We start from the raw sequence: 24,710 nt of genomic DNA, 5'->3' as shown, positions 1-24,710 counted from the left end.
TATAAAACTAGTCTGGTTCTAATATATGAAAACAAAAATATGTGATTTCAAAAAAATTCAAACACATCAAGAACAGCTTCCTGTTAAAGGTGCTTTGGGAGTCTGCATTTTACTGGTGTTCTTCTAAAAGCAGATCAATACTAGTGAAATACTCAAGGTACTGAGGATATTTTGCCTAGGAAATGACACAAATGGGCTTCTTCCCAGGTCTTCCTTGTTTCTTATTCTTTCCAGATATATATCTCACTGGCAACTGAACAAATCTTTGGAAAACTTCAGGAAAAAATGTCTGAAAGTATTTTACTCATCCAGGGGAATTGAGGTAAAGAAGTTACTGATTCAAGGGCCAAGGTTCCTGTAGAACAAATTCTGTGAATCTTTCCATTTCAAATACTCACACTGGCATAAGGATTCTGCATGGACTGGCACCACCTGACTGCTTCTACTGTACAAGATCGCACAGTCTCTGTACGGCCATGATAAAAATATCTTGTCATAGCTGTTTCATAGCAGCAACCAGGGCTACAAGAAAAAATGAAAGTAAGAGAATGTATTACAAGAAAGAAAATGCTCTAATGTTATTACAAAGAAGAGTTTCCCTAATAAAACTTTGCTTAGTGGCTTTGGTCAGACACTAAGTTCTACAATATAGAAAACAGTTGAGACTTTCAAGAACAAAGAGGCTATTTTCAATATCAAAGAGCAAAAAGTACTCTGGTACACAGGGTCTCATATAATATGGAACGTTTCAAAGGCTTGGCTGCTGTCAGGTTATATGCAGAGGAGTCTGTGGTAGGTGGCCTCTAAGATGCCCTCCAGTAATCCCTGCCTCCTGCTATTTATGCCTTGGCATAACCCCTCACTTTGAGCGTGGGATGGACTTAATGACTTCAATCTAATGAAAAGAATATGACGAAAGTGACGGGATGTCACTTCTGAAATTAGGTTACAAAGAGAGCCCTCTCTTGCTCTCTCACTTCCTTACTCTAAGGAAAGCCAGCTGCTATGCTGGTTGCTACCCTATAAAGAGGCCTAGGCGGCAAGAAACTGAAGGAGGCCTCTGGACAACAGCTTGGGAGGAACTAAATCCTACTAATAACCATGTGAGTGAGCTGGAAGGGAATCCTCCCTCAGGAGTGCCTTCAGATAAGAACAGAGCCCTGGCTGACAGCCCGACTACAACCTCACAAGAGACCTGAAGTCTGAGGCAGCCAGCTAAGCCACACCTGGATTCCTGACCAACAGAAAATGTGAGATAATAAATGTTTGTTGTTTTAAGCAACTAATTTTGGGAGTAATTTGTTATACAGCAATAGATAATACAGAGTCTTTGGCCTTTAGCTCCTTCATATAGAACATGAATGACTGTAGAATTAAGTAAAAGTATTATTTAAGAAGTTCCCCAGAGCGATGACTGTTTTCCTGGGTTGGAGAATGATATAATGATTTTAGATATAAAGCTCTCTTACTTTCCTGGTGGTTGGAATTTAAAGTTAAAGAGATCAAATGGAATGAGTAAAAGGGCTGAATGTGGCCAAGAGGGCTCAAACAGAGTTACTGAGCCTCTTCTGTTCAGTGTTTCTGTGAGGCTGTCTCCCCGAGCTAAAGTTGTATCCTTTCAAAGTATGAAGGGGAAAGTGTAAATAAAAACTTTAAACACCACTAAAATAACATTCTTTTAAAAATAGATTAAATATAAAAGCAGCAAGAATGAATAACAAAATATCACTACTCTGTAACCTTTAATGAAATAACTGATCTTGGTAATGATCATCAATGGCTCTTAAAACCATTAGATGAAAAACTCAGGGAGGAAACTCTGTAATGGATCTAGGCTGACAACTGAAGCCATTCTCAATCTGAAAAGGATGAAATAGAAACCAAGTACCATTAACTATCTAATTTATTGTTGTAAAAAATAAAAATAACTGATTACTCTTCTCAAGTCTCTAGAGCTAACTACCAGTTTATAGGAAATATGGGAGAAGCAGCAACATGTTTAACAGTTTTGTTTAGTTTTTTTTTTACTTAAAAAGGCAAATGCATAAAATATAAATTTACGTTAGTGGGCACACTATGTATAAAGATGTAATCTGTGACAATAACAAAATAAAGAGGGCAGTACAGAGATGTACAGAAGCAAAGTATATACTATTGAAACTAAGCTGATATTATTCAAACTAAGTTGTTTTAAAGTTAAGATGTTAATTGTAATCTCCAAGGTAACCAAGAAGAAAATACCCAAAAAAACAAAAGAGAAAAAGACAGAAGGGAATCAAAATGGTACACTACAAAAAAACTAAATACAAAAAAGGCAGTAATGGAGAAATTGAGAAACAAAAAACATGTAAGACCTACAGAAAACATAGCTAAATGGCAGAAGTAAATCTCTCCTTATCAGTAATTATTTTAAATGTAAAATAGACTAAACTCTCCAATCAAAGGCAGAGATTGGCAGGATGGATAAAAAAACATTGTCTATGCGGTCTACAAGAGATTCACTTTAGATACAAAGACATTAAGAGATTAAAAGTAAAAGGATGAAAAAAGATATTCCATGAAAACAGTAGCCAAAAGAGAGTTAGAGTGGCTATGTTATTATAAGATAAAACAGATTTTAAGTCAAAAAGGTTAAAAAAGACAAAGAGGACATTATATATTGATAAAAATGTTTAATTCATCAAGAAGAGATAACAATTATGAAAATATATGCACCAAACAACAGAGCCCTAAAATATATGAAGCAAACATTGACAGAATTGAAGAGAGAACCAAACAACTCTACAATAGTTGGAGACTTCTATACCCAACTTTCAAAAATGGATAGAATATGCAGACAGAAGATCAATAGGGAAACAGAGGACTCGAACAACACTATAAATAACTAGACCTAATAGATATATAGACAATATGCCACTCAATAACAGCAGAATTCAAATTCTTCTCAAGTGCACATGGAACATTCTCCAGGATAAACCATATATTAGGCCACAAAACAAGTCACAATAAATTTAAAAAGACTGAAATCATAAAATGTATTTTCTTCAATGACAATGGAATGAAGCTAGAAATCAATAACAGAAGAAAAACCGGAAAATTCACAAATATGTAGAAATTAAACAACATCCTCTAAAATAACTAATTGGTCAGGAAGCAATCACAAGGGAAATTAGAAAATACCTTGAGATGAATGAAAATGAAAACACAACATACCAAAACTTATGGGACAAAGCAAAAGCAGTGTTCAGAGGGATATTTATAGCTTTAAACTCTTACATTAAAAAAAGATCTCAAATCAATAAACTACACACCTTAAGGAATTAGAAAAAAGAACAGCAAACTAGACCCAAAGCTAGCAAAATGAAGAAAATAATTAAGACTAGAATGGAGATAAACAAAATACAGAAATGAAAAATAGAGAAAGTTAACTAAAGCAAAAGGTTGGTTCTTTGAAAAGATCAACAAAACTGACAAACCTTTAGCTACACTAAGATAAAAAGGGAATAAACTCCAATTACTTAAATTAGCTATAAAAGAGAGGGCATTATTTTGACTTTACAGAAATAAAAAGGATTACCGGCATATCTTGGAGATATTGCAGGTTTGGTTCCAGAGCACTGCAATAAAGTCAATATCACAGTAAAGGGAGTCACACTAATTTTTTGGTTTCTCAGGGAAATAAAAGTTATATTTATAATATACTGTAGTCTATTAAGTGTGCAATAGCATGATGTTTGAAAAAACAATGTACAACCTTAATTTAAAAATACTTTATTAGTAAAAAATTGCTATCATCTGAGACTTCAGCAAGTCATAATCTTTTTTGCTGGTGAAGGGTCTTGTAAAAAAAGCAGTATCTGCAAAGCAGAAGAAAGCAAAGCACAATAAAACAAGGTATGCCTGTGTAAGAGAATACTATGAACAACTGTATACCAATAAATTGGGTAACCTAAATAAAATGGACATATTCTGAGAAACACATAAATTAACAAATATGACTCAAGAAAAAATAAAAATGTGACTGGACCTATAACAAGTAAGAAGATGAATCAGTAATCAAAAACCTCCAAACAAAGAAAAGTTCTGGACGAGATGGCTTCACTGATGAATTCTAACACTTAAAGAATTAACACCAATCATTCTCAAACTCTTCTAAAAAACTGAAGAGGAGGGAATACTTCCTAATTCATAATATATGAGACCAGCATTATCCAGTTACCAAAAACAAAGACATTACAAGAAAAGACACTATAGACCAATATCCCTTATGAATGCAGATACAAAAATCCTCTACAAATTACTAGCAAATCAAATTCAGCAGCATACTAAAAGGATGATACACCATGGGCAAGTGGGATTTATCCCAAGAATGCAAGGGTGGGTCAACATATGAAAAATCTGTATAATACATCACATTAATAGAATGAAGGAAAAGACCTACACGATGATCTCAACTGATACAGAAAAAGCTTCTAACAAAATCCAACACTCTTCCGTAATAAAAACACATGGGGCTGGCCTGGTGGTGTAGCGGTTAAGTTCACACATTCTGCTTTGGTGGCCTGGGGTTTGTGGGTTCAGATCCTGGTGCGGACCTATACACCACTCATCAAGCCATGCTGTGGCAGGCGTCCCACATATAAAATAGAGGAAGATGGGCACAGATGTTAGCTCAGGGCCAATCTTCCTCAGCAAAAAGAGTAGGACTGGCAGCAGATGTTAGCTTAGGGCTAATCTTCCTCCAAAAAAAAAATCATAATAAAAACACTCAATAAACTATGAATAGAAGGGAACTTTCTTGTGGCCTGGGGTTCGCAGGTTTGGATCCCGGATGCGGATGTGGCACCACTTGGCAAAAGCCATGCTGTGGTAGGCATGCCACATATAAAAAGTAGAGGAAGATGGGCATGGATGTTAGCTCAGGGCCAGTCTTCCTCAGCAAAAAGAGGAGGATTGGCAGTAGTTAGCTCAGGGCTAATCTTCCTCAAAAAAAATAAAAATAAAAAAATAAAGAAGGGAACTTTCTCAACATGATAATGGGCATTTATGAAAAACCAACAGCTAACATCATACTCAATGGTGAAGGACTGAAAACTTTCCACCTAAGATGACTAAGAAGACAAGGATGCCTGCTTTTGCCACTTCTATTCAACATAGTACTGACTGTTCTAGCCAGAGGAAAAAAAATAAAAGGCATCCAAATTGGAAAGCAAAAAGCAAAACTATCTCTACTCACAGATACTTGATCTTATACTTAGAAAACCCTAAAGAGTTCAAAAAAACTGTTAAGAGCTAATAAACAAATTTGGCAAAGTTTCAAGATACCAAATCAACACACAAAAATCAGTTGCATCTCTATACACTAGCAATGAATGATCCAGAAAAAAAATTAAGAAAAAAATTCCATTCACAGTAGCATCAAAAAGAATAAAGTACTCAGGATTAAGTTTAACGAAGGAAGTGAAAAGACTTGTACACTGAAAACTACAAATCATTGCTGAAAGAAATTTAAAAAGACACAAATAGATGGAAAGGGACCCCATGTTTGTGGACCAAAAGACTTAATATTGTTCAGATGACAATACTACCCAAACTGATCTACTGATTCAATGCAATCTCTATCAAAATCCCAACAACATTTTTGCAAAAATGGAACAACTCATCCTAAAACACACAAGGAATTTCAAGTGACCCAGAATAGCCAAAAAATCTTGAAAAAAAGAACAAAGGTGAAGAACTCACACTTCCAGATTTCAAAACTTACTACAAAGGTACAATAATCAAAACAGTATTGTATGGGTACAAGAAGAATGGCACAAGAGACATATAGACCAATGGTACAGAATTAGAAGCCCAAAAATAAGCATCACAGCTATGGTCAACTGATTTTGCACAAGGGTGTCAAGACCATTCAATAGGGAAAGAACAGTTTCTTCAACAAATAATGCTAGGAAAACTGGATATCCACATGCAAAAGAATGAATTTGGACCCATACCATATGCCATATGCAAAAATTAATGCAGAAGGGATCAGAGATCCAAAGTAAGATCTAAAACTATAAAATTCTTAGAAAAAAACATAGGGAAAAAGCTTTTGACGTTGGATTTGGCAATGATTTCTTAGACATGATGCCAAAAGCAGGCAACAAATGAAAAAAAAATAGATAAATTGGACATCAAAATTAAAATCTTTGTGAAAAGATACCATGAAGAGAGTGAAAAGACAACTCACAGAATGGGAGAAAATATTTGCAAATCACATATTTGATAAGAGTTTCATATCCAAAACATATAAGGAACTCTTACAATTCAACAACAAAATGACAAACAAACCAACTACCAAATGCACAAAGGACCCTGAATAGACATTTTGCCAATGAAGATATAGAAACGGCCAATAAACACATGAAAAGATAATCAACCTTATTAGTCATTAGAGAAATGAAAATAAAACCACAAGAGATACCACTTCACAACTACTAGGATGGCTATAATTTTTTAAAAACAGAAAAAACTTGAGGGTATTATGCTAAGTGAAATAAGTCAGAGGGAGAAAGTCAAATACCATATGATCTCACTCATAAGTAGAAGATAAAAACAACGATAAAGAAATACACAGCAACAGAGACTGGATTGGTGGTTACCATAGGAGAAGAGGGGTGAGGAGAGGGCAAAAGGGGTGATTAGGCTCACATGTGTGGTGATGAACTATAATTAGTTTTTGGGTGGGGAACATGATGTAATCTATACAGAATTTAAAATATATTACAATGTACATCTGAAAGCTATATAATGTTATAATCCAATGTTACTGCAATAAAAATTTTTTAAAAATTAAATAAATAAAATAAAATAAATAAACCCAGAAAAAATAAATAAATAACTGTTAGCAAAGATGTGGCACAATTAGAACCTGCTGGTAGGAATGTAAAATGGTGTTGCCAACTATGGAAAATAGTTTGGCAGTTCCTCAAAAAGTTAAACTTAGAATTACCACACAACCCAGCAATTCCACTCCTAGATATACACTTAGAGTAACTGAAAACAGGGACTCAAACAGACACGTGTATATGAATGTTCACAGCAGCATTATTCACAATAGCCAAAAAGTAGAAACAAGCTACGTGTCTATCAACAGATGAATGGGTAAACAAAATGTGATAAATCCATATAATGGAATATTATTCAGCCATCAGAAGGAATGAAGTTACAATTCTACAACATGGATAAACCTTGAAAACATTCTCTTAAGTGAAAGAAACCAGACACAAAAGGACAGATACTGTATAATTCCACTTACAGGAAATATCTAGAACAGGCAAATTCATAGAGACAGAAAGAGATTAGAGGTTACCAGGGGCTGGGACAGAAGGAGGAATGGGAAGTTATTGCTTAATGGGTACAGAGTTTCTGTTTGGGGTGATGAAAATATTTTGGAAATAGATAGTGGTGATGGTTTCACAACATTGTGAATGTAATTAATGCCAGTGGATTAAAAACTTAAAAATGGTTAAGGGCCAGGGGCTGGCCCCGTGGCCGAGTGGTTAAGTTCGCGCGCTCTGCTGCAGGTGGCCCAGTGTTTCGTTGGTTCGAATCCTGGGCGCGGACATGACACTGCTCATCAAACCACGCTGAAGCAGCGTCCCACATGCCACAACTAGAAGGACCCACAACAAAGAATATACAACTATGTACCGGGGGGCTTTGGGGAGAAAAAGGAAAAAAAATAAAATCTTTAAAAAAAAAAAAATGGTTAAGGGCCAGCCCTGGTGCCCTAGTGGTTAAGTTCAGTGCACTGTGCTTTGGTGCCCAGGCACGGACCTACACCACTTGCCTGTCAGTGGCCATGCTGTGAGGGTGGCTCACATACACAAAGAGGAAGATTGGCAACAGATGTTAGCTCAGGGTGACTCTTCCTCAGCAAAAAAAAAAAAAAAAGATTAAAACTGTAAGTTTTATTGTATATACATTTTACCAGGATAAAAAAAGATAATTGACTGCTTAAGGCAAAAATAGTAACAGTGCATTGTGAGGTATATAAATATGTAAAAGTGTAATGTATGACAACAGCACAAAGAATGTGAGAAGCAAAATAGAAGCATTCTGCTTTAAGCTTCTTACATTATATTTGTAGTGGAAAATATCATTTGAAGGTAGACTGCGATAAGTTAAAGATGTAGTTTGCAAACCCCACTGCAACTACTAAAACAAACAAAAAATCAGAACAGCTGACAATGGAGATAAAATGAAACAATAAAAAAAACACCCTAGGAATTCAAAAGAGGATAAAAAAGAAAGAACGAAAGAAACAGATGGGATAAAGAGAAAACAAGTAAGATGCAGACTTAAACCCAACTTTATTAATAGTTATATTAAATGTAAATAATCTAAACATCCTATTTAAAGACAGATATTCTCAGAGTGGATTAAAAAAAGCAAGATCAAGGAGCTTCCACTTCTGCTGAGGATGTAGAAAGTCATAACATACCATCTCTCCTGTCTTAAAAATGAGTAAAGACTTGATAATCTATAAAATCACATCTTTTCATGAACCCTTCTGAATACTGAGGCTGCAAGAAAACCAAGTGATCTGAATTCCAAAGAATGGCAAAACTCCTCTTAGAAGAGAGCAGACACTTCAAAAATATTAAGGTAATGAAAAACAAAGACTGTGAAAGTGGTGAAAGTGTCACAGATTGAAACTCTAATACACTGTTGATGGAATTTCAAATTAGGACACAGTGTAAATTGGGAAAAAACTCGGAAAAAACACTGGGGAGTTAGGATGGAACAGCCATGATAAAGACATACCCCTGAATTCAAGATTCTGAAAATGGAAAACAAATGGTCCTTACCATCCGTGAAGTCTATAATAGGCCAGCTGAAGTGCAAGCTGAACAAACGTATCTGGGTGAAGCCTCATCTTCTTGGTTAACTTTTTGCCAAAAGATGTAAAGGCATACACGAAAATCTGCAGATCAGAGGCCTAACAAAAAAGATTAAATGGGAACAGTAAAAAGTCACCTAAGGAAGATACCCCAAAGACAACCAAGTCATCATTTGCATTAAAGTAATCATCAGACATAAATAATTAAAAGTATAAAAGCTATAATTTAAAAATGTTTTATGCTGTCATGCTTGGATGATAGCCAAATTTTTATATATAATAGTCAAAAGCAGTTACTATCTAAGAGAAAAGTGAAAAATCTACCTGCTTGAGATATTGGGCTTTAGCTTGGTTGATATCATCTAATACTTTCTCATCCACAGTAAAAATAAGCTCCTCTGGAAGTGGTATATCCCGTACATTTTCTGAACCCTGAAAATAGGGAAGACTTAAAAACATTATATCTATAAAAATATGAGGGGAAAAAGGATGAATATTTGTTCTAACATACCTTCCATCTTCCTTCATTCTCCAAAATTTTCTCATCAATATAATGGCTGATGTTTACCATAATCATTGCATCATAAGGAGCATGCTAAAACAAAAATACACAAGATTTTGAATACTTGACATCAATACTTTATGTCAAGTTAAAACTTTACCAGTATTTTGTTTTCACTTTCCCCCATTCTTAACACATAATAAAGTACAGAATTCTCAAATGCTTCACCTCCTAATAAAAAAGATACGGATATTCCACAGTATAGTATATATCTGCTGTATTTTATTTTCTGAGAAAGAACAAATATTTAAAGTTGGAAGCACCTAATTAGGGCTCTTGAGGTAATAGGGAGGGGTATAAAGTAAACATGAACAATCTAGAGAACATAAATTTCTACTTGGACTGGAAGTCAAAGCAGCTATATATATATGTATGCAATACTAAGATGCTCTGGAATTGTAAGAGCACTGTGGAAAAGCATATGGGGATGGCAGACTATCTGAAGGCTACACTGAGGATGAGGATGAACTTCTGTAGGAAAAGACATAGGCCACTATTTGGGTATTAAAAAATATGGCGATTTTGGGGCTGGCCTCATGGCCGACTGGTTAAGTTTGTGCGCTCCGTTTCAGTGGCCCAGCGTTTTGCTGGTTCAGATCCTGGGTGTGGACAATGGCACCACTCACTAGGCCATGCTGAGGCAGCGTCCCACATGGCACAACCAGAGGCACTCACAAATAGAATATACAACTAGGTACTAGGGGGCTTTGGGGAGAAGAAGCAGAAAAACCCCAAAGATTGGCAACACATGTTAGCTCAGGTGCCAATCTTCAAAAAGAAAAAAACAAATAATAATTTTGTGTATATATCTACAAGAATATTCAGATGTGGTGGAAATAATCTTCAATGTTTAAGGAATGTGGCAAATATGGGCTGAGTTACCAGGGTGCTACAGGTTTGACAGCTATATTTAGAAAAAGGAATTGCAGCTAGTGAATTTTCCCATCATTTATTTTAGAGGACAAACTTTTTGCCTTATTTTCTCCATGTTCCTTTGATGACAATTACATCAGATGCTTTTTTCCCTCTATGTTAATGCTACCACTTTACATTAAACACAGTTACTATTCATGACAGAATGTGACAACGCTAACCTTGGAGAGAAAAAAGGGAGGCTTAACATATGGACCCACCCGACTTGGGTCCAGTTTCAGAGGGAGTAATTAGTTGCCTTAAACATCCCCCTAACATCACACAGCACTGCTACCCCATATCATGGTCCAATGGAGCCTGAGAAGCACAGTATACTGGTACCCAGTAGGTAGCAGCCACAACATCAGGAAAATGCTCACAAAGGAGGTCAATACAAGACACGTCAGCAGCTCATCCCACATGTCAGCAACAGCATGCATAACAAGACCCACAGGTCATTGACAAACTCCTTTTCTAACTGCATCTCACAACTGTGTAGCACTTCAGAGCTTTACAAAGAATTTCACAGATATCACATATATTGTTTCATGTGAGACAATAGTATTCATCTCTTTTTTACTGGAACCGGCAAGAAAGAGCAAGACTGAAGGACGTAAGTCTCTGACTTACAATTCTACCCATCCAGCTCCCAGTGGAAAGCTAATAAACAATTTAAATAAAAAGTTAGGAAATATAAAAAATTCAAATACTTTCTTGACACTTTATTTGTTCACATAAGGTTTACCTCTCTCTTTTTTTGCTGAGGAAGATTTGACCTGAGCTAACATCTGTTGCCAATCTTTCTCTTTTTGTATGTGAGCCACTGCCACAGCATGGCCACTGACAGATGAGTGGTATAGGTCCATGCCCAGGAACTGAACCCAGGCTGCCAAATTGGAGTGTGCTGAACTTAACCACTAGGGAACCAGAGCTGGCCATCTTTTTTTTTTTTTCATTCATATGGAGACATTATGTGTAACATACTGTTTAAAAATGTGGACTTCGGTTCTGAGTCCAAACCCCACCACTTGCTAGCTGTGCAACTATGAGAAAGCCACTTAATTCTTTAAGTAAACTGACTCATTTGTTAGTGGGGATAATAATACCTATTTTCATACAGTTGCTGTTAAAAACAATAGTAATAATGCTTATAAAGTGCCCACTACAGAACCCGGTCCACACAATAATTAGTAACTGTTGTTATTATTGACAACTAGTGTTTATTATATGCTTCCTATGTGCTCTTCACAAAGCCCTCTAATAAAGCCTTCATAGAGAAGACAAAAAAGGTGACCTTAGGATTTTAAATCCTAAGAGGGAAAAGCAATTAATTAGTATAATCACAAAAGCACATATTCAAGTACCAATGGAAGAGAGCAGAAACACAGCTTTGGATTAAGAACACTTCTACTTTAATTTATACACTTTACTAATGATGTTTTACAGAAGTTAAATTACATTTTCTGTAATCATCCTAGGTTACAAGGAAAACCTAATGGAACTTTAAAAGCAGATTATCAAGTGGAGATAATCAGATTGATGTTATAAATATATAGATGTTAATATATACACATAAAACATGTCCATGCACTTACTATAGGAAAGCATCTTGGTTGTGCTGAGATGTATGCTCACTATGGGACCAATATTCTTTATTCAGAGATAGAAAAGATCATTAAAGTTATTTTTATTCTGAATTTGAGCAAACAGCCCGATGTTGGTGCTATTAGTAAAAATCAAAAAGTGCTAAGTGGTTTTCTGGGGGTTGGGAGTGACGGAGAAAAGAAAGATGATGAGTTCTTGATAATGAGAGCAACTTACCCTTATCTAACAATATAACATCCAATTTGAACAATTTAGCATATAGTGAAACAGAACTCTCAAAAGAGAATAATAGGTAAAAACTAGAAAAGCATAACTGCAAGCCACCAAAAATGGTCAACCAAACTATTAACCCAAGGAAGAGAGCAGGCATAGGGGAAAAAGTATGACTAAAATTAAGGTCAGCTTTAGAATTAGTAGAGGAAAGGACTTTTAGGAGGATGGAAGCAGAGCCACATTCGTATGGAAGCAGAGCCACATTCGTATGGAGCAGAGAGTAATCAACTTCAGCCCACAGGTCAAAGAGAAATGGAGGGAAGAAGCCAGGAGGAAGTTAGCCAGTTAACAAAGGATAGTTTCCAGGGAATACAAAGATATAAGCCAGACAGAGGAGGTCACGAAGAATCAAACAAGGCCGAAGAGAAGAAAACTGAGGCAATTAACCAGAAATATTTTGTCAACCACAGACTCCAAGGAAGAGGAAAGACAACAAATCTTCAAAATGACTCATGGCAATCTTTCACTCTGATGAGCTCCTATAATAGACATCTAGTTTTAGTATCCGCTCATCAACCACTCCACCTTCTTCTGTGATAATAGCAACTTTATTTTTCTTTAGGCAACCACCACTCCTCTCTGTGGTGGTTTGAATGAGGGTGTTTCTACTGTCGAGGTTCCAAGGCCAGACGAATCACAGCACCTGATTCCCTAGAATGGGCCCCTGATTCACACAGGCCGCGCACAACCAATGAACACTATTCCCAGGACTTTTGCTACGGAAAAAAGCTGGCTATTTCCACGAGGAGCACTAATCTGTGAAGAGAACTATGAAGACATGAGATTGTGGATACAAGAATCGCATGGGGTAGTCTCCCTAAAAATAAAAGCCAAACATAGTAAAGTAATGCCAAAAAACAGAGAGAAATTTCTAATGAAAGCATTTGGACACTGGAAATCAGTCTTTCTGAAATTTAGCTGTACTCCTACGCCAACAAATATCTTCTTAAGCTAATGCTAGTTTGATTCAGGTTTCTATCACCTAAAACTAAATAAATACTGATAAATACAACTGTTGAACCCAGATCAGTGTAACAGGTCTTATCAGTATTTTACAGTCATTAAATGCTTTTGGAGGAAGGCCACCAAAAACAAATAAAAAATCTAAATCCTCATACTATTTTATACCAAATTATATACTTTATGAAAAATGTCACAACGAGATTACAAGTGTGTGTTGCAACTCTAACTGAGGCTGATTTTCTAATTTTCTTGAACCTCCTGAATGTCCCTCAGAAACTGGCAAGATAGAGCTAATAAAGATGACTATGGGAGAACAGAAGAGAAACAAGAAAAGTTTTGGGTTTTTTTTAATGAAGAAGGTAAAAAGTGGTATTAAGTACCAGACATTTTAATATCCATAGTGTAAACAAATAATGTTCCAAAGATCATATGCCATTTTAGGGGAAATAGGTATACAAAATTATTACGTAAATCTAGAAATAAATCCAGATATATTTCTCTGTGCATAGAACATATGCATAATGCTATACAATAACTTTTAAAATAGGTTGTAATTCTCAACAAACAAGTAACAGTGGATTTTAAAGAGCTTATACTGCGGAAAAATACATACAAATTTTATACACACCTAACTGTTAGCCTTACTACAGATGAAAATAACTTGCCCTATACTCTACTTTCACTGAGAATTCATAACTAAACCTTTTACTATAATGCCATAAAACTAAAGAAATGTTTACTTATACTACCACAGCACAATGTAAGTACTGTACTTTATTGCCATTAAATTAACCTAAAACATTAAAAGGAAAAAAATAACTTCAGTAGTTTACTTACATCACAATTACAGCCAAATACTCCATTAGCAAAGGAAATCAAGTTATAGGATTTGTCACCCCAGCGCACTGTTGGGTCTCCAGTAAGAAGCATTGTAGTTACCTAAAATAAATGGAATATTTCCAAATTAAAAGGATTTTAATATTGGTTTGTAAGTATTTATATCTTATACATATATTATCTCATTTTTCCTCATCAGGTAATCCAAATTTAATAAAATAATAACAATTATACTCAAGAGATAATAATATTCTGGCCCTGACTTTAGATACTTCTCAAAATCTCAAGAAACCCTAGCAGAAAAAAAAATGCTGTACAATATTCATGGATGTTTAGAGGACATACAATGGAAAAGAGAAGGCTTTTGCAACTCGAATAGTGTAAAAGGCCTAGCTAAGTTTAGTCATTAAAGTCTAGTTATGAGGAAAATATTTCAAGAATTCATTTGTTTCCCAAATGGTAGCTTTTGACCCATTAGTGGGTCATGAAATCAATTTAGTGCATCACAGTGAACATTCTTTACAAAAAGAAAGAATTAAATAGAATATAAATATCAGAGTATATGAGATAGTAAAAGTAACTGCTGTTTTATGAAACGACATATGCATGTGTACACATACATACGTGTGTGTAGCGGGCTCCAATCTAACTGTATAACTATAGATTGCAGTAAAAAAAATTTGAACAACACTGCATTAAAACATATTCCTCAAGAAGTTTGGTAATTCTTCTACTAAAAAAAAACACAGTTAAAGAAGAGGAAAAGTTGGTTTCTAGCTACAAGGTTTTTCAATCCTGTATTATATTATTCCTGTCATTTAATTTTGATGAGTGCATTGTGAAATAATTTAAGTGCTTTCAAAAGACTATGAGACTTCTACAAATATGACTAATACCTTTTATTACTTCACAGGAAATGATAATATTACCCCAGGGTAAAAAAAAACAAAGCAAGGCCACATTTACCCTTAAATTCACTAAAGTCAGCGTGTTCAATAAAACCAAATGATAAATTACTTACAAAAGTGAAATAATTCTTAAAACAGACTTTACCAACAAAGGTGTCAAAGTACACTGGTGTGGGTCATAGGCAGAGTCTCATATCACCTTTGGCATGAAAAGCTCATTTAGCCTAGTGCCCTGTGCAAATTTTCTATATATGCAATCAATGAAAAGATTGGGAAACGCTGACATGTGGTTAGCAAACAATACTCATATTTTCTTTAAACAATGTTCAAGAAATATCTAAACAGAACTAAACAATGGGGCAAGAATTTACAAAGCATTATTTATTTATATATAAGATTCAATTTGGTACATGTATATATCATAGCTAAGAAAAAGTTTGGAGAGCCTGCAAGTAACAAAAAAAATCTTCTCTCATTCAATACACAACAGTCCTCCAGAAAAATCTGTGGGAAGAAATAACAGAACAAGATAGTTAAGTACCTGAGAATAATCTTCTGGTGTTACATGTGGACTGCCATCCTCTATGGAATACACCAGTAAACTGCTCTGAATTTTTTCTAACATAGTCAAGTTCTCTGGATCAAGACTAACCAAATATTCTCGTGCCTAAAGGTCAAGGAAACAATGATTAAATGTTACAAATTAAATACACTATATCCAGAAAACCTCAAAATAGTTTCTTAGGGAAAAGGTTCACTAAGAAAAGTGTAAATTATAGTTATAATACTGTACTGTATATTTGAAAGTTGCTAAGAGAGTAGATCTTAAAAATTCTCATCACAAAAAAAACTTTTGTCACTATGTGTAGTGATGGATGTTAACTAGATGTATTGTGGTACCATTTCACAATACGTACAAATATTGAATCATTATATTGTACACTTGAAATATGTTACAGGTCAATTATACCTCAAGAGGGAAAAAAAAGACAAGTATAAATTACAACCTTAGCCCAACGAGTTCGCTCCTCGCTAGTTAATGCTGCTATCCCAGGTCCGTCAGGTTCACTATGGCACTTCTGATGGATGTATGTCAACTGCCTTATTGAAGATTAAAGAAAGAGGATTCAAAAAGAGCACAGGCAGGATCACTAGCTACTTTGGCCTTCAATAAGTCATAATGTTTATCATTATTTAAATGTTTTGATATATTATCCAAAGGAAGAGATTATGACCTCAACAGCAATGTATTTATTTCTTACACCACATCTTTTTTTTAAAAAAGTGATTATGTAGCCTATTAACACCAAAAGTATATTTAACAATAACTTAAGTAAATAAATTTGGTGTTTGGCTGATAGAATTTATACTTTCAAAATGTAAATTCACTTTTGGGGTCTAAGTAAATATTTCTTACATTGGAGAACTTGAAAAATATTCTGGTAAATAATCTCAAACATCATGCACATCTTATCTAACTAGAAACTATGTGCATGTATATTTAACAGAGGACTTACTCTATACCCAATGAGTATCTGTGTTTAAGCCCAAAAATACAAGTACCACGTAGTCAGTTTTAAATGTTTTCACATGTGCATTGTTACTTATAACCATTATATTTTAAAGACTCTATTAGATAAGGATAAATTATTTCCCACCATAGCATTCTATATGCCCAGATCCATGATGAGTTTCATGTATCTTTAAATATATGGCAGGTTATTTACAGGGTTGTTTCTAAACAAATAAATTTTCATGACTAAAAAACCCACAGAGATTTAGTTTCAGCCCTATTTCTTCATGGCACACGCTAAGAAACTACCTCAATTTAAAAGCTTCCAAGGGTTTCTTGGAAAGTGAGCTAATGTACCTTAATAAGTCATCAAAAGGCACCACTAGTAGCCAACTCTTATTTGTGGCGTTCATCCAAAACTTGAAAAAATACAATTATTGATTTGCATATTGCTCTGTTCCTTTATTATTTCTGTAATACTGATGAAGAAATCAATTCCTTGCTGCAAAATTCCTCCCTCTTTATTTGAACAAGAATGGTGTCCTGTGGTGCAGATTAGGGCTTCTTCACCAAACATTCTGCATCCACGATGGCAGCAACTTGCCTTGCCTCTTCCTGCTTACTTGTCTTCGCTAACTCTGATTTTGCTTCAATTACAAATAAAGCTTCTAGAGTTTGTGGTTACGTGGTGGGTATAGTGACTACCATAAATTCTGAATGCTAAAGTAATAAAATCCACCTCACCGTTTTTCTTCATATGGTACTGGTTGCTGCCCTTCCCTTACTACCTCAAAGCACCAGTTTTGATTATTGACTTTTTCCTGCTCCCTGATACAGGCCATTTTCATGTTCAGTGAGAAATGACCACCTCATAAAAGGTGGTCATTATCAAAGAGAAATTACCAGGGAAAATGTATTAAACCTGAAATGACATTTTAAATTTCATAACTAAAGGTCAGATAATAACTGCCCAAATCTTCACCATTAAGAAGTCCACACTACCCAAAGTGATCTACAGATTCAGCAATCTCTATCAAAATCCAATAGGATTTTTCATAGAAAAACGGGAAGAAAAATGCTAAAATTCACATTGACAAATAAAAATGGCAAGCAATAGGATATACTGGAGTATATGAGGAAGCCATTTGGTATAAACCTAATTTGGCCTGACCGTGTCTTTCCAAAACGGCCTGACCGAGGCCGTTGAGCATGCATTGTATATCTGCTTTAGAGATTCCCTATGGCAAGAACAAAGGCCCTTGAGATAAAGGTGCAACTTCTCTCCCCCTCCCAACGTTGTCGGCATCTCCTTAAAGATTAAGTATCTTTCCTTAGGCTGGACACTGATTGCTGCGCTCACCTGTGACTGCCCAGCTTGAGACAATAGACTTGCCTCCTGCTACGCCCACCGAGATAGCAGACCCACTACCTGCTGTGTCCATCAAGCGCTGTGCTGACAGGGCGATCTTGTGACTACTGTGGGAGGGACATTTCAATCATATGTGAAACACCCTCTTTGAGGGTATATAACCACCCTGTGTACCCCGACTTCTTTGGAGTGCTCTGTTCTTTTGTGGAAAGACTCTCCCGGGTTATAATCCTAAGACTTAAGCTCAGAATAAACTCACCCAAATTTTCATTTATAGATTGGTTATGGTTTATTTTTGTCAACAACATGGAACCACAAAATGTTCTGAATAGCTAAAGCAATTGGGAGCAAGAAGAACAAAGCTGGAGGCATCACACTTCATGATTTCAAAATATATTACAAAGCTACAGTAATCAAAATAGTACAGTACTGGCATAAAAACAGATATAAAAAGACCAATGTAACAGAAGAGAAAGCCCAGAAATAAATCCACCCACATATAGTCAACTGAGGTAGCCACAGGTGCCAAGACAACACAATGGGAAAAGGACAGTCTCTTACATAAATGGTGTTGGGAAAACTGGATTGCCACATATGAAAGAATGAAACTGGAGCCCTACCTTACACCATACACAAACATCAACTCAAAATGGATTAAAGGTTTAAATGTAAGGCCTGAAACAATAAAACTCCTAGAAAACAACATGGAGAAAAAGCTTCTTAACACTGGCCTTGGCAAGCATTTCTTGGGTATGACACAAAAAGAACAAGGAACAAAAGTAAAAATAGACAAGCTTCAAACTAAAAGCTTCTGCACAGTAAAGGAAACAGCAAAATGAAAAGGCAACCTACAGAATGTAAGAAAATATTTGCAAACCATATATCTGATAAGAGGTTAATATCCAAAATATATAAGGAACTCTTACAACTCAATAGTAAAAAAATAAATAAGCTGATTTAAAAATGTGCAAAGGAACTGAATAGACATTTCTTCAACGAACATATCCAAATAGCCAACAGGTACATGAAAAGGTGCTTAACATCACTAATCATCGAGGAAATGTAAATCAAAACCACAATGAGATATCACTTACATCTGTTAGGATGGTTACTATAAAAATACAAGAGATAAGTGGTGGTGAGGATGTGGAGAAAAGGGAACCCTTGTGCACTGTTGGTGGGAATGCCAATTGGTACAGTCGCTATGGAAAACAGTATGGAGGATCCTCAAGAAATTAGAAATAGAACTACTGTCACCAACTAGTCACCCCCACGAACTCAAGGGTGGATTTAGATATTTTAACTGTTTTTCCAAATTGTTCTTTTTCCTTTTGTTATGTTAAGGAGATGCCATCACCAGCCACCCTGAACCACAGCAAGCCTCACCACAAGAGCTCCGCCTATGACCTTTGCCTTATTTTTAATGCTAAGATCTCTCCAGGAGGGGCTTAGGCCTTATTCCCATAACCTGCAGTGTAGCTGGAAGCGCGTTTCCCAGCTGAGCCTGTGCAAGAGAATACCCACCTCCCCCTTTTGAATATTCATTCCCCATCCAAATAAATGTCCTTGCTTCTCTTTGTTCAGGGAGCCCATGACTCTGGAAATGATTCCTCATGGTCTCCTATCTGCTGCAAATATACTTTACTTTGTGAGACAACTAATTCTGATATAGAGTCCGATTTAACTTGCCAGGAAGGAACCCACTTCGGTTTTGCTAATACCACCATATGATCTAGCAATCCCAGTTCTGGGTATACATGCAAAGGAACTGAAATCAGGATCTTGAAGAAACACTTGCACTCCCATGCTCATTGCAGCATTATTCACGATATTCAACAGGCAGAAGTAACTTAAATATCCATCTATGGATGAATGGATAAACAATCTCATATACACATAGAATGGAATATTATTCAGCCTTAAAAAGAGAAGGAAATTCTGCCATTTGCAATAGTATGGATGAACCTGGAGGACATTCTGCTAAGTGAAATAAGCCAGACGCAAAGGATAAATACTATATGATATCACTTTTATGAGGAATCTAAAATAGCCAAACTTGCAGAGCTAGAGTAGAATAGTGGTTGCCGGGGATTTGGGTAAGGAAGAAATAAGGAGGTATTAGTCAAAGGGTACAAAGTTTCAGTTATCCAAGATACGTAAGTCCTAGAGATGTACTGTATAGCACTGTGCCTGTAGTTAACAATATTGTATTGTATACTTAAAAATTTGCTAAGAGAGTAGATCTTATGTTAAATGTTCTTATCACAAAAAATTATTAATAACAAACAAAGAGTGGAAAACTTTTGGGGATGATGGATATGTTCATAGTATAGATTGTGGTGATGATTTCATGGGTGTATACTTACCTCCAAACTCAGCAAGTTGTACATAATAAATATGTACAGCTTTTCGTATGTTAATCATACCTCAATAAAGTGGCTTAAAAAATAAATTATCTGTTCAAATAAAAAAAAGTACAGATTTGGTAACTAGGATAATCTCTCTTTTCCTTTAATTCGGCTATGTATGCACCTGTTTTTCAGCTACAAGTGCAAGTTTTGATACTTAAAAGCTCAAAGGTTTGTATTAACATTTCATTTCAGAAGCATACATCTTTAAAAATATTCTACTCTTGATATTTCCTCAAAATCTGGTTTCTGCCTTTATTATTTTCCACTTACTCTTTAATTTACTGTAATCAGGTTTTGTTCTCCAGTGATTATCCTGAAACTGCATTTCTGAAAGTTACCAATAGCATCTTATAAAACAAACCTAGTAGCTTTATCTCAGACTTATTTTCCTCATCATACAGTATTTAACAGCCAGGAGTAAATCTTAAAATTATCTCTGTCTTGGCTTTTGTAGCACTGTCCCATTGTGGTCTCCCTACCTCACTGACCTCTTTGTCTTTTTCATTTACCATTTATTCTCCTTCCACTGCCAAAGGGGTGTTTCCCCAAATTTCTGTGCTAATCGATTATGAGGTAGACTCTGGTAAACTTAAAACAAAAAGAAGTTTATTTGGGGTTTGTTAGGGCTGCAGCCCGGGAAGCACAGATTCAAGTAGCACTTGAATTGTGTTCTAGCTGTTGGAGGGAGAAGAAAAGTTTTATAGTCATGGCTAACAAATGCAAAAAAAAAAAGGGAAGGAATATCTTGTTTTTTTCCCACTGAGGAAGATTGGCCCTGAGCTAACATCTGTGCCCATCTTCCTCTATTTTATATGTAGGATGCCCATCACAGCATGGCTTGATAAGTGGTGCATAGGTCCGCACCCATGATCCGAACTAGTGAACTCTAGGCCGCCGAAGTGGAGCATGTGAATTTAACTGCTACGGTCACCAGGCTGGCCTGGGAAGGAATGTCTTTTAACAAATTGCAGGCACAATGTAATCATTGGGAAGATGTAATTACATTGGGAAACAATGTAATCATTGTTTCAATCCGTTGAAACAAGCTATTAAGCTTAGGAATGTAGGAGATGACTGTCAGGAACAGGGTCTCTGTCCCAATAATCGTATCTTCCTGACAGGAACAGGGTCTCTGTCCTGGTAATCTTATCTTCCTTGAGAAGACTTGCAGATGCATTTCAGGCATATAATGAATTCAAGAGTTCATCCTGAAGAAGGAATTTGTTCTTCTTCTCCTCATGTCTGCCCAGCTCCATTTTAGTGCCTTAACATGAGAGACTCCACCTTTTTCCAATTCTACATCTGTCACTAGCCTTCCCCAATCTCTTCTACAAGTTTCTCCCCTGGTAATTTCACCCACCTCTTTAATAGCTGCAACTATCACCTTTATGCAAGAGGAAACTCTTCATTCATTCAACTTCAACCTTATTTTCTCTCGAAATTTCTGGTACCAAATTTTCAATGCTTGCTGGGTTTCTCCACTTCAATTTCTGTCAACATTTTAAATTAGATGTACCTTTAGAAATTATCTCCCTGCCCTCTTCCCACAAAAACAAACAAATAAACAAACAAACAAAAAAAACCCTGATCTTAGAAGAAAACAAAGGTATAAATCTTCACAACCTTGGATTAGGCAATGGTTTCTTAGTTATGACATCAAAAGCACAAGCAATGAAGGAAAAAAATAGATAAACTGGATTCTGTCAAAATCAAAACAACTTTTGTGCTTCACAGGTGGCCATGAAGAAAGTGAAAAGACAACTCCAGAATGGGAGAAAAATATTTGCAAATTATACATCTGAAAAGGGACTTGTATCTACAATATATAAAGAAGTCTTAGGGGCCAGCCCTGTGGCATAGTAGTTAAGTTCAAAGTGCTCTGCTTTGGCGGCCCTGATTTGTGGGTTCGGATTCTGAGCGCCAATCTACACCGTGGTGGTGACCCACATATAAAGTGGAGAAAGACTGGTACAGATCTTAGCTCAGGAATAATCTTCCTCAGCAAAAAACAAAACAAGTCTTAGAACTCAATAATACAAAGACAAATAACCCAATTAAAAATTGGCAAAGGATCTAAATAGACATTCCTCCAAGGAAAACACACAAATGATCAATAAGCACATGAAAAGACATTTAATATATATCACTGTCATTATAGAAATGTGAACATCAACCGCAATGAGATCACACTAGGATGGCTATTATCAAAAAGGCAGACAATAGAGAATGTTGGTGAGGATGTGAAGAAATTGGAACCCTTACATACTAATGATGTGAATGTAAAATGGTGCAGTCATTTTGGAAATAGCCTGGCAGCTCCTCAAATGGTTAAACATAGAGTTATGACCCAGCAATTCCACACAGCAGAACTAGAAGGACCTACAATTAGAATATACAACTATGTGCTGGGGGACTTTGGGGAGAAGAAGAACAAAAGAGATTGGCAACAGATGTCAGATCAGGGCTAATCTTAAGAAAAAATTAAAAATAAATAAAAATCAGGAGAATTCACATAAAAATATGGATTTCTGGTTTCTCTTTAAAAAATTATATCAAAGTTTCTTTGTTCAGATTTTTAGCTCTGTTAATTCAACCTCCACGGTGGTTTTCTTGTCTCCATACATCCTCTGCAGTCATCAGTCTTATGGCCTTAAAATTCAGATTTGATTTCACCTTTGCTTAAAATTTTTAAGTGGTTCCTTGTGGTCTAAAGTCCCAGCGCCTTAGCTGTGGCCTAGATTTGACCTTTGCCTGTCTCTTCAGCCTTGTGTCCTTCTAGTTCTGCTATGTGGGATGCCGCCTGAGCACGGCTTGATAAGCAGTGCTAGGTCTGCACCCAGGATGCGAACAAGCAAAATCCTGGGCGGCCGAAGCAGAGTGCGCAAGCTTAACAAGTCAGCTACAGGGCCGGCCCCCTGATTTTCAAATAGTGATTCAAATTCTCTGCTATCTAACCAAAACAGTTCACAGGCTGAATTTAGCCCACAGATGATATGTATGCCATTTCTGGAAAAGTGGCTTTGAGTAAGCTAATTAATAAACCTAATCTAATAATTATGTCAAATTTGGACCAAACAAATTAAAAAATATAAGCAGAATATACATAAATATTCAAACCACAAAAGCAAAATGCCTAAAAGATGGATAAATTGGCCTATATTAAAATTAACAATGTCTGTACAATTACCAAAAACCATTTTTTTAAGTTAACTGGAAAAAAATCTTTGTAACACATATAATTGATAAAAGATTAATGTCCAGATATATAAATAACTGCTACAAATCAATAACAATAAAAAATAGCCAATAGAAAAATAGGCAAAAGCAACACATAGCAGAAAAATTACAAATGGCCTATAAACATATATAAAAATATTCAGCCTCACTAGTAACGATACCCTAATTCAAGCAACATCGAAAACCGTTTTTCACCTGTCAGTTCACTATATGTTTTAAGTTTAATTTTACCTTGTTAGTAATGATGTGGAGAAGTGGGTATTCTTATAAAATACTGGCAAGGAACGCAATGCTGCTTTGGATGACAATTTGACTTGGTTAAAAACATTAAGCGTATATATCTTATGATCCAGAAATTTCACTTTTAATATCAAACCACAGATATTTTCTCCCAAATACACAAAGATATATGCTTGAAAATGTTCATTATTTGTTATAGCAGCAAATGGAAACTAGCTCAATGCTCAATGTGTACCAATGGAGAAATGGTCAAACCATAGTATAATTATGCATCACTTAAGAGGATAGTTCTGACAAGTTAGGCAATTTCATTGTTGTGCAAACATCATAAAGTGTACTTACACAAACCTACATGGTATAGCCTACTACACACCTCGGCTATGTGGGACTAATCTTATGGGACCACTATTATATATGTGGTCCTTCATTGACCTTAATGTCATTATGTGGTACATGACTATATGTCCATTTGATGGACTTCTACGCAACAGTTAAAAAGAACAACGTAGATGTATCTGTTCCACTGTGAAAATACCACTATCTTATTATTTACTGAAAGAAGCAAACTGCAGAAAAATACCTAAAATAACACTATTTTTTAAATGAATACAACTACTCCTTCCATGCTACATACAAAAATCAATTCTAGGCAGATTGTTTTTTATTTTTTATTAATTTTTGTTAAGGCTAGTCAAGTGAAGCAGTGGGAGTGGAAAAGGAACAAAGAAATCTGTAACTGGCTGTGATTAATTAATTGTAAACACCACTGCACTAGGCCCAGCAGGCAGACTGTTAATGTAAATATGGGCGGCAAAACAATAAAAGTGTATAACACAGTATAAGAAAATATCTTCTTGACACTGAGGGAGAATTTTTTTAAAACATGATATGAAAAGTAAAATCCATATGGTAAAAGATTAATAAATCGGACAACATTCAAATTAAGAATTTCTGTTGATCAAAAAGACATCTTTAGTGGAAGGAAAGAGCAGT

The 24,710-nt window shown here is 35.6% G+C and overlaps 1 protein-coding gene across 14 annotated transcripts in view; it reads right to left on the bottom strand.

Annotated features, from left to right (window-relative positions):
* CROT (carnitine O-octanoyltransferase) overlaps positions 1–24,710 on the bottom strand; it is a 54,363-nt gene that overhangs the window by 6,494 nt on the left and 23,159 nt on the right. For all 14 annotated transcript variants that reach the window (XM_070507651.1, XM_070507615.1, XM_070507669.1 and 11 more), the window contains 7 exons: positions 15,955–16,048; positions 15,489–15,614; positions 14,040–14,141; positions 9,399–9,482; positions 9,212–9,319; positions 8,856–8,986; positions 399–522 (listed from right to left, as the gene is read on the bottom strand). In XM_070507651.1, the coding sequence (XP_070363752.1) occupies positions 399–522; positions 8,856–8,986; positions 9,212–9,319; positions 9,399–9,482; positions 14,040–14,141; positions 15,489–15,614; positions 15,955–16,048 (769 nt within the window). The remainder of the gene's footprint in view (positions 1–398; positions 523–8,855; positions 8,987–9,211; positions 9,320–9,398; positions 9,483–14,039; positions 14,142–15,488; positions 15,615–15,954; positions 16,049–24,710) is intronic.

Source organism: Equus asinus, chromosome 1 (genome assembly GCF_041296235.1).
Source record: "Equus asinus isolate D_3611 breed Donkey chromosome 1, EquAss-T2T_v2, whole genome shotgun sequence".
Lineage (NCBI taxonomy): Eukaryota > Metazoa > Chordata > Mammalia > Perissodactyla > Equidae > Equus > Equus asinus.
This window is presented reverse-complemented; position numbering and strand designations above follow the sequence as displayed.